Here is an 11,286-nt window from a genome sequence, read left to right as displayed (position 1 = left end):
TATGTATAATATGCCTGTTTAATCAATATTCAATATAACAATATTTCATACAGTAGCCTATGTGTGCTCTGCGCGTATATGGGCACAATGAGAAGCTAAAAGACCCGATCCCGGCCCAAATGGACTCAGCGGGACCCGACGGGCTTGCAGGCCTCTAAATCAGCCAAATAATTTTGGAGAGCACTTTTTAAATTCCTAATTTCTTAATTATAGTTTTGTGAGGTTATCCATCTATAGCCTCACGGTGGCGTCAGTTTACCGTCATACGACCCTCCAGATTCCAAGTGAAGTTCACACAAGCACCGGCCCGTCAGGCGCGCGTGGGAGTGCGCTTGTGGGAAAGTGGGCGCGAGCGTGCCGGAGGCATTCGCTCGCGCCGCGGCTCAGGAACAAGGAACTTCGACGCTCAACTGCCCAGCAAGACCAATGAACGTGAAATTAATCATGTTTCTTTCGCCCTAGCTCACGAAACCCCTGGAATATTTCTTGAGGTACGTTCATCTGTCGGTAACCTGTAGACATAGAAACAATTATAGGTGTTTAATAGGGTTTTACGGATTTTGTGAACGTGCTAGCTGGTTAGCAGGTAGGAATGAGAGCGAACCTGTTTCCTCAGGTCTACTCACCTCTTTCCAGCGGAGAAAACGATGTATACAGACTTTAACACTGAATTTCCTGAGAAAATTAAATTTGAAAGTTTAATTTGAGACGTTAACCTGTCACACAGGTGAGTTTTAAAGTGTGACACTTATCGTTAACTTAATTTACCTGAAGGAAGGAATTTCACCTCAGATTAAAGATCTTCCCTTTAGCCTCATTCTTTTTTTACCATTTTATTTTTTTGTAATACATTTTTTATTATTATTTTATTTTGTCAGTTGGATTATGTTTGACTGGGAAAGCTAATTTAGTGACATTTGACATTGATGTGTCATTGTTTGAACTGTTTATATGACATAACGATACAGCTTTATGTCGTACACGGAGGTAAAATGACAAGGAAATTATAATTAACGTTACTCATTGTATAGGGGGAAATGATCATTGTCAATGGCAGTTTATGTCCTGCCATGCAGTTTAACACTTAATTTAAGCGGCTTTAAAGAGTTTAAATCCTGGATTAAAATCTATATGACAGCACTTTAAGCTGTCCTCATGTTGACAGGAGGGCAGTATGTAGGCTATGCTAGTGATTGTGTTGGAGATATGAAGAGCTTTCTCTGTGTGGGTGGAGCTTCTGTCACATGCTTTGCTCTTACATTGTCTTGCTAAACTTATTGTGCATTATTTATTCAATTAACTGAAACACTGGCTTTGTGCTTACTGACATTCATTAAAAGTTTCCCCATGACAAATAAAAATACCTTTTGAATGAAACTTTGTTGGTATTCTAGTCCAAAAACATGAAAGAAAGCTTTGATATTTCTCCAGGTTTCCCAAGGTCATGGGAAACTTGGAAAAGTCATGTGAAAATTAACAAAATCGTTAAAAAGTGTCACATATATATATATATATATATATATATATATATATATAGGAATTATAGATTTGTCTAGTTTTTTATTGGCTAGAAATTGTGTTTGAAAATTGTGTGTCCTTATAGAATTATGTATTCAGTAATCATGAATTACTAGAAAGTCTTGGAAAATGTCATGGAAGTTCATTGGTCAAAAGTTGTAGGAACCTTTTCTTTTCTTCATCCCAAAATCCTATTCTCAGACACTTCACCGCAGGGTTTACTCTTCCTGATGTCATCACTCATTGGGTCAGGCTTGTGTTCAGTAAACCAGTGTTTAGTTGCTTAGCTCAGCTGTCTCTGGTTAAGCAGCATGTCGGCATGGGGTATCAGTGATTTCTTTTGATGCTGTGCTTTAGTTATGAGGATGGAAAGACACCTGCACTATCAGACGTCCACAGAAACTTCAGCAGGATTAATAGACTTAATAGTCATACATTTTTTTTTCTAGACATAAAATCAGATGTAGCTATTACAGTTGGCTATTGGCAATGAGCTTTTCCTTCAATATATGACATAAAATGTGCTGTTTAGTGTCTGGTGCTGAAGGGAAACACTAGAATTGCAATTATCCAAGCATACAAGTAATGTGACAGAATCCTTTGTAGAGACCACGTGTTTGTTAGCAAAGTCATTGCTGCACTTTTGTGTAATTACTTACTTAGGCTAGATGTTTAAGTGCCTACATTAAAAACTTTTGGCCCTGGAGATATGAATAATACTTTAGACAGATGAGTTTAGTTTTGTGTAATATTGTCATGTTTATCATAGTTGAATGTGTATGGTGTGTGTTTAAAGGTGTCACCTTTAGAAAATCACTGAAAAGGCCACTGAATCTGCTTTGTATAATTTGTGACCTCATAATTGTGTCTCAATCAGGATGAGTTGCTCAAGTCAGAGACACCTGAGTGTGGATGTTTGCTTTGTGCTGAAGTTCATATACCCTGAAGCAAATTCCACTATGTTTCAAAATCCTGGTTTCTCCATAGTGGTGAATGTTTTGAACTCACAGGAAGGAGTTTTTTGCTTCATGTTTTAATTTGTGCACCTTACACATAATACTGTATGTTAAAATGTTATTAGATGAGAAGATGAGAAATGGGGGCTAAATTTGCAGGTTTATATAGAAAAGGTTTTATGACATCACATTCCAGGAAGTTGAAAAACCAACAACATAAATATTATTTAATATTTAATTTAATTTAAATTTTTACATTTAATTTATAATTTTTCATTATCTTTTATTTTCATATAGTCAAAGAGGAAACGAATGACATTGCTTGGTCAAGCATAGGGATACTCCGATCAGGATTTTTGCAGCCGATACTGAGTACCGATTTCTTGTCATGTTGATCGGCCAATACCGATGCCGATTCTGATGCTTCAAGCTTTATATAGACGGTTTCATCGGGCGCACGCTCCTGGCCTGAAGGTAACTGCCGGTCTGTGTTTGTTTATCAGTCTGGCTATGGCGCCGGCTACAAACGCAGTTAAAGTTAAGGTGATGAGCAGACTGAAGTTGTTAATCCATGGGCTGGGTAATAAAAAATGCATTCTGATTATTTGCGGGTGGGTCGCGGGTGGATAAAATAAATCATAAATGATGCAAATATTAACTACATTTTTTTAAATCAATTTTTTTTATTAGGAAGACGATTTCGCGTGCGAATTCAGTGACAGAAACAGTGACATTCCAGATAAAGTTTGAAAGTAGTAAAGCCTGTGTTAATGCTATTGAGTAGGCTAATATGGCCAAAGAAGATATTTTGTTTTATAAATAACACAGAGCTGTCGGCAATTCTTCCTATTGTGAAGTCATGCAGTGTGAAACCCCCTGTCGCCAATCCATCGTGCAATGTGAACACAGCAGCGACTGACTGCTACCTCAGATAGTCGTGCAGTGTGAAAACGGTGACCCGACGACTTTGAAAATCGTGCAGTGTGAACTCGGCATTACGGCTCCGACGAGGTTTTGTTCCATCCTCCACGCTGTGACAACTCACAAAAGACTATTTTTAGCCAAGCTGCGCGGAGAGCCGCTTCAGAAACGTGCCGCGGCTGGCTCATAAACACAAGCACTGACTAGATCGGCCGCAATCAGCTCCGGTTCCCATGGAGCCGTAACGCGCCGCAGACGCATGCATTGAGGCGCAGATCAGCTCTAACGTCACTGAATCTGCTGTTAAAAATGAGCCATCTAGGCCTATTTATCATATCATTATGCAAAACATATGCGACAAATAGCAAATTTTTCATTGTTTCTCGAAACGTCATAGCATTTCCACACCAGCTATGACATGACTGTGGCGCCAAATCATTTATGTCCCCACGCATCATGTACGTCGTCACGCGTTGACGTCATCAAATTGTGATCGGTTCGTGAGATCGGCCAAGTTAGTTAGTACCGATCGAGTCATAAAATGTGATTATCGGCTGATACCGATCTCCAGCCGATCAATCGGAGCATCCCTGGTCAAGCATTTATTTATTAATCTTCAGTCATTTACCATAAAACTGCCTTGACTTTGCAACCGCAGAACATTTCACACACTGATACAGGTCATCGATATTTCTGATAAAATGTCCTTTGTCTCTCTCTTTCTCCTTCAGCTGATTTCAAATCAACCCACCCACACCTCACCATGCTCCTCTACTCCTGCTGTTGACCTTTGAGCTCTGACAGCAATGGCAGACCGCTCGGTGGCTCCAGGTCAGATGTACATAGAGGTGGAGTACGACTATGAGTACAAATCCAAAGACCGTGTGATCATCATTAAACAGGGAGAAAGTTACCTGCTTGTGAAGAAGACTAATGAAGACTGGTGGCAGGTGCGCAAGGACGAGGTCAGTAAGGCCTTCTATGTCCCAGCGCAGTATGTGCGGGAGGTGCGACGGGCTCTCATGCCCCCTCCTAAACCTCTCAGTGCAGCAGGCCGAGGGGGGACTGGACCCATTCGACCATCTGGCCTGGAGATCCAGCGGCCAGATGAGAGCAAAAAAAGCCTGTGTCCCTCTCCCTCCGGCAATGCTTTACTGACGCCCAATGATGACAGAGGCAGCCCGGGTAGCCCGACGGCACACGTCCCCCCAACACAAATGAACACTTTACCTGGCTCACTTCCTCGTTCCAGAGCCAAGTCCCCAAGTCGCAATGTAGATGGAGAGAAGGATAAAGATAAAGAGTTGGAGAAGAGCAGTCGTGGACCGGAAAAAGGTGCAATTCATGAAGAGTTTGCCAGAGAGGGAGGTGGCTTGGATAAGAACCGAAATGATTCAGAATCCGGGGATGATCTCAGCAGCGGTTCAACTGATAACCTACAGGTGAGAACCACTTGTATACCCACTTATTAAAGGTGAAGTTTTCAGTTTCTGTGCTACTAGTGTCACCTAGCTTATAGTCAAACAGCGTTCGCAAACGCTCCTTACACTCATCATGTCCTTCCGTGCCTCACAATATCTTACCATTTAATCTGGGGCTTGACAGTAAAGAGCAAACGTGTACCAAAACTTTAGCTTACCTGTTGAGAAGAAACTCAAGTTTAGCATCTCGATTGAAACCCAAACATTCCCTCAGATTCCTCCATCTTTAAAAGCACCACCAGTGTTTACCTTGTTTTACGCCTTTGTCTGTCTATGCTTATTTTGGCAATTGTTCAAATTTTTGCTTGCATTTCTTCAAATGAATCTGAATTTATTTTCCCATGTATCACATCAGCCATGTTGCCACACTGGCTAAACACCGTCTGGCTCAGCTTGCTACAGTAGCCATGCCTCAAACTCTCACTATTGGTTGAGCTGGAAAGTGACTGATGAATCTTAGCGGGCTGCTCTAAATGTTTTGATGGTGCCTGTGAGGCTCAATGTTTACACTTTTGGGGGCAATAAACCCATGAATGGCATAGGCCTACTTATAGTAGTCAATGAACAATAAACTTGGTGAAGAGAGTGTATTTTGACCTAAAAAAATCGTACAAACTTTAATACAGCGTAGGGCTGCACGATTAATCGAAATTAAATCGCAAAGGCGGTAAATCACGATTAGGCAGAAGCTGCGATTGTCATGCGTATCTTTCAGTGAAGCACGGTTCTGTGATCAGCAGTAAATGTCCATCCAAAGCCAGAGGGCGCTCTCGTGCGGAAACTCCAAATAACCCTCGCAGAAGAAACCCAGGAAATGCCTATAGCCCATCCGAACACCAGAGGGCGCTCTCACGCTGAAACTCCAAATACGCTTTTGTTTATCTGAGTTCGTCTTATTATAATTTTTATTATAATAAAGTATATAATAATGCAATGCTAATCGACATAGCCTTTATCACTGCTTAGAATACTATGAAATATGTTGCGTGCCTTATTCTGTGTAAGAAGCCACATCATCTCACAGAAGGATTTATTTCAAGCACTCGACTGACTTTATGAAGTGAGTTTGGAGTAAAAACGTTATCAAATGTGGTATTTTTCAGATGGCGCAACGTTTACTACACAAAGCCGTAGTTCACTGACAAGCTAGCAAAAAGCTGTCATAATCGCAGACGATTTAATCGCGCGATTATGAAATCGTTCTGCGATTATGACAGCTTTTTGCATAGCTTGTCAGTGAACTACGGCTCTGTATAGTAAACGCTGCTCCATCTGAAAGCACGTGCTGGAGATTTACTACTAATCACAGAACCGGCTTTACTGACAAGATGCGCATGACAATCGCATTCGATTAATTGTGCTGCCCTAATACAGCAAATCATTTTCCTCATTCAAAAAGTCTATTTGGACATTCTGCTCTCTTAAGCCCTTTTGAACAATTTAGATCTAGAGTCTAATTAACAAATTTTCTGTTTTTTGAAATGAGATTTGATACACACAATCACCTAGACATGTTCATTCTTAAACATTCCTGTACACCACTGTGTTGGACTCTTGTTTCGCCATAGTTATTCATAATATTTTAAGTCATGTCTCTCTCTCTCTCTCTCTCTCTCTCTCTCTCTCTCTCACAGTCACACTCCTTCCTTTCCCTCAAGCTCTTAGTTTCGTCATCTCCTCCCACTGTTTTTCTGTCTTTTTCTTCTGCTGTGTCATCACAGCATTTCTGCTAAACAGCAAATATTTGCTTTTGTGTCATCATGGCATGTGTAGGATGTAGGCCTGTCGCAATAATCAATATATCGACTTATCGCGCAATATATGTACATGACCTCAATAATTTTTGGTGACGCAATATATTGCCCATTATATTTACTTAAAAATGAATGTCACCGTGTTTTTTACATTCCACTTGCGCCTGTGTCTTTTGCAGCTTCTCGTACATAACGTGGTGTAGTTGGTGCTAGTTCAAATTTAAAAACTGCTTCTACAAAAAAAGTTTCATATGAAGATATGGCCTTGTTTAGGGATCTGTGCCTTTTTGCAAAATGGTCTTTAAAATGACAATAATATCGCTTATCGCAATTATTTCTGGGGCAATATATCGCACAACCAAAAGTTGTTATCGTGACAGGCCTAGTAGGATGGCGTTAATGCTTTGTTTTGAATGCTCTCTCACTCACACAGATACAATATCATTCAAAAAAAAATTTATTTGGCAAGGATGCATTAAATTGATAAAAAGAGACAGTAAAGAAATTTCAAATAAATGCTTTTAAACTTCATCTAAGAATCCTGAAAGAATATTTCAATGTTTTCACAAAAAATATTAAGCAGCAAAACAGTTTTCAACATTGATAATAATAAGAAATGTTTCAGCATATTAGAATGATTTCTGAAGAATCATGTGACACCGAAGACTGGAGTAATGATGCTGAAAATTCAGCTTTGCCAAAATATATTCAAATAAAAAACAGTTGTACTGAATTGTGATAATATTTCACAATATTACTGTTTTTACTGTTTTTGTTTATCAAATAAATGCAGCCTTAGTAAGCATAAGAGATTTATTTGAAAAACATTTAAAAACATTACCAATCCCAAACCTTTAAATGGTAGTGTAGTTTTGTTGTACCTCAATTTAACTTGTTTAGGATTTGTTCCCCTCTGTTTTCACCTGGTTTCTTTGTCAATGTAATGTAAAAATCATGGTGATATCTGATTAAATATATCTTCTGTGGTATAAATGGTATAGCAAAATCTCTCTACCAATTTACGAATTTCATGTTCTAAACTGAAGTGTACCGCGGGCGGGACGCCCCCCCTCCGCGACAATATTACTAATCATATTTTTCAAACCACTGCCTTGATCAACAAAAAATGGATATCATTTGAAAGCTCAGAGTCTGAGCTTTACAATGCATGTAGCTTTGATTAACTCCAAAGTAGTGCCGAGTTATTTGCTGATTAATGACAAAAAAAAATCATAATTTACAAAATATTTTTTTTGTGCCATGTACTTTAATATGTCAAAAATATCTTACAGCTCGAATAGTCATGTGTCATATCATATGTCATTTGAAAGGTCTCATCGAGTAGAATAAAACAAGCATAATTGTTTGGGGCTTTGAATAAACTGGAGCAAGTTTTTGTACAAGAAGTCACCCCCAGACCCATAGGAAAATAATATATTGATGTCACCATTTTACTTGTAACTTCATAAAACACGAGGTCATCATGTGAAATGTGGTCATCATTCATGAAAAAATCAGATCATGGAAAAGGCACCATTTAGAGCAGATTCTCCTGATTAAAAAGAGCCCAAAACCACTATAATCTGACATTTATATCTAAAGATTTTCCTCATGAATTTATAACACACATAAAACTGCACAGGCAGCATGTAGTTTAGCCAAAAAATCTAAGGTAGCTGTCATGTGGCGATTTCGCTCGTAACTTCATGAAACATGCTTATATCATAGAAAACGACACGTCATTATTTGCAGAAAATTCTCCCGATTAAAAAGAGTCACCAAACTCACCAAAATCCATCGTTTAGATCTAAAGATATCTCTCATAAATCTATAACAAATAAAACAGAATTAGGTCATGTAGCTTAGCAAAAAAATCAGAGGTTGCAGTCCTGTGGCGTTTTAGCTCGTAACTTCACCAAACATTCATAGATCTTATGCATATATAATGCATATCTCCCGATTAAAAAGAGCCCAAATTTACCATAATCTGTCGATCAGATTTCGTTCATAGAGCTGTAACACATGAAAGCAGACAGGCGCACTGAGGCGCTGCAAAGAAAAACAGCTCTATGCTTCACGTAGCGTTTTCATTCATAACTTCACGAAACATGCATAGATCTTGAAAAACCACACGTCATTATTTTCAGAAAATTCTCCCGATTAAAATAAGCCCAGCTCATCCGTCTATGAGATCCAAAGATATTGCTCATATTGCTATAACACATAAAATCCAATGGGCGCGATTCAGGTGCAGCAGGACAAATAAGTGTAGTTTCACTTTGCGCTTTTATTCGTAACTTCATGCATGCAGAAAAATGCATATATCACGGAAAATTGCACGTCATTATTTTCCGAAAATTCTCCGGTTTAAAAGGAGCCCAAACTCATCGTAATTCGTTCATTGGATCTAAATATATTACTTATGATGTTATCACACACATGAAACCATTAAATTGAGAAAAACATAGGTTACGTTTTCATTCATAACTTCATGAAGCTTGCATAGATCATGGAAAATAGCACGTCATTATTTCCAGCAAATTCTCTCGATTAAAATGAGCCCGGTCTTACCATAATCTGTCATTTAGATCTAAAGATATGCATCATCGAATTATAACACATAAAACTCCAAATGCGCACATGTTGCAATATTCTCATGGTTTTTTATGCTTATCATTTCATGAAACATGCTCCGATTGTGGAAAATGACATATCATTATTTACAGCAGATTATCACGATTGAAATGAGTCCAAAATCAAAACAATCCATTGCGTCTTTCATGTATAAATAATGCCTAAACCCATGAATTGAAGAAATCAGTTGAAGAGCTCTATTGAACACTTAACAAGCTGAATGAAAAACCTATAACGTTTCTGTCTATTTTATCTTTTATATGACCTTTTTTTAAATAATTAGGTATCATTTTAAAGCTTAGAAATTCAGCTTTCGAATGCATCCAACCATTTTGATCAACTCCTAACCAGTGCTGCCTAGTTCCTCTAAACCGGAGTGTATATGGCGGCAATTCTATGCCATTAATAACCGAGCGCACCACTGATGCTGGCGCGCGCGGTAAATCAATTCCGCGAGAGGAAAACAGATTTACACACGAGGAAACGGGAGCCCGCGAGCTCATTTCAAACCCTCGCGCGCGCGTGACGTCCTCTGCGCGCAATACAAGCCCTCACGCATGATCATTCCCCACATCCTCGCGCTCGATCTTCCCTCACCTGCTCGCGCGAACACTTTTATTTTTGTCAGTCGTGGGGCGGAGCTTGCTGTTTTAATTGTAACCTCAAATGTCATTGGTTATTCCTCTTTTCCGGAAGTCAGTTTTGGACGCCTGTTATAAGATGATTTATAATTCTCTTGACTTAAGACATGGCACCAGTGGACCAGATACATGTGAGTTATCGTTTCATTTGCTTGTTTTATTCATTTATTTTGTCTTTATTTAATGTAATTTAATGCATTGTTCATAGAGTAGATCTTTTTCAGATACTTTATTAATAGGAAGTCTTCCGTTTACTAGTGATTGCAGTCTTGTGATGATAAGAGATACACATATGAACCCTTTTTAAAGACTGTAATGATGCACGCACACACACACATATGCATACATAGGCTATATATAAAGCTATAGGAATGACAGTAAAGTTTTCAAAATGTTTTATCTTTAATCTTGTAAATAGATACATCGTAATATTTGAAGGTTTGTTTAGTCTGTGTTCCTATAAAACACAGGTTTCACCATGTATGCATTTGATTTACAGTGTTACTAGTCATCTGCTATCAAAATCAGTCCATTCACGATGATGTATATGAAAATTGATTCCTGTTTATGGAAAAGAAGCTTGTAATACATTCAGTTCCAATGTATTTATTTATGTTCTTTTTGTTCTTCTTTTTTCCTTTGTATTTGCAGGTTGTGTACTTGAATGCAGCAAATAACAACCGCCCAGTTCAGGAAAGTAAAAGCATTTGAATTTTATTTCTGGAACTTTTCTGGTTCATGTTTTCTTCAAGAGGCACTGAACAAGGGGAAAAGTGTCCTTAATTAAAGGTAAAAAGAGATGAGGTATGGTGACCCTGTTTTAGTTACCCTGTCACCACACTGCTGTTTATGAATTAATCTAAGTAGATTTTAATGATGTATTTAACTGCTAAATCTTCAGGACATCAAAGAGCCATATCTAGACTGGGACATAGCAGTGATTTTTTAATGTATTTACCCCATATTTGTTGAAAAAAAAAAAAAAACTGACAAAGCAAATACAGTTCTTTAACAGGGATATTAGGACCAGTTTAATTCAGAAGGTGTTTGAGTGCCCTCAACCCATCCGAACTCAAAAGTGATTCAAATTCTTGAACAATAGCTAATGATTTAGCAGTTAAATACATAGTTAAAAATCCACTTAGACTAATGCATAAACAGCAGTGTGGTGACAGAGTAAAGAAAGCAGATTCTCCATACCTCATATCTCTCGGATTGATACATTTTGTGTGTATCAGTCCAATGCGCCACAGATGCTCTGAACTTCGATTGCCTTCTGAGGAGAGTGGATGATTCCAGGCTTCTGCAAATGTGTCCAAGTCTGCCTGAATTCTTGGGAGAAAAGTGAAGTGCACACTGAAAAGGATCTCGACCACTGATA

At 38.5% G+C, this 11,286-nt stretch overlaps 1 protein-coding gene across 1 annotated transcript in view; it reads left to right on the top strand.

Moving 5' to 3' along the window:
• Window positions 1–241: 241 nt before the first annotated feature.
• The window catches only part of LOC107704559 (rho GTPase-activating protein 12-like), a 39,364-nt gene continuing 28,319 nt past the window's right edge, over window positions 242–11,286 (top strand). Inside the window, exons 1-2 of the mRNA XM_016507511.1 lie at window positions 242–491; window positions 4,127–4,837. Coding sequence (XP_016362997.1) covers window positions 4,202–4,837 — 636 coding nt within the window. The 5' untranslated portion in view covers window positions 242–491; window positions 4,127–4,201. The remainder of the gene's footprint in view (window positions 492–4,126; window positions 4,838–11,286) is intronic.

This window comes from Sinocyclocheilus anshuiensis, unplaced genomic scaffold (genome assembly GCF_001515605.1).
Source record: "Sinocyclocheilus anshuiensis isolate Anshui unplaced genomic scaffold, SAMN03320099.WGS_v1.1 scaffold2906, whole genome shotgun sequence".
In the NCBI taxonomy this organism is placed as follows: domain Eukaryota; kingdom Metazoa; phylum Chordata; class Actinopteri; order Cypriniformes; family Cyprinidae; genus Sinocyclocheilus; species Sinocyclocheilus anshuiensis.
The sequence above is the reverse complement of the archived record's forward strand: the minus strand, read 5'-3'. Positions and strand labels throughout refer to the sequence as shown.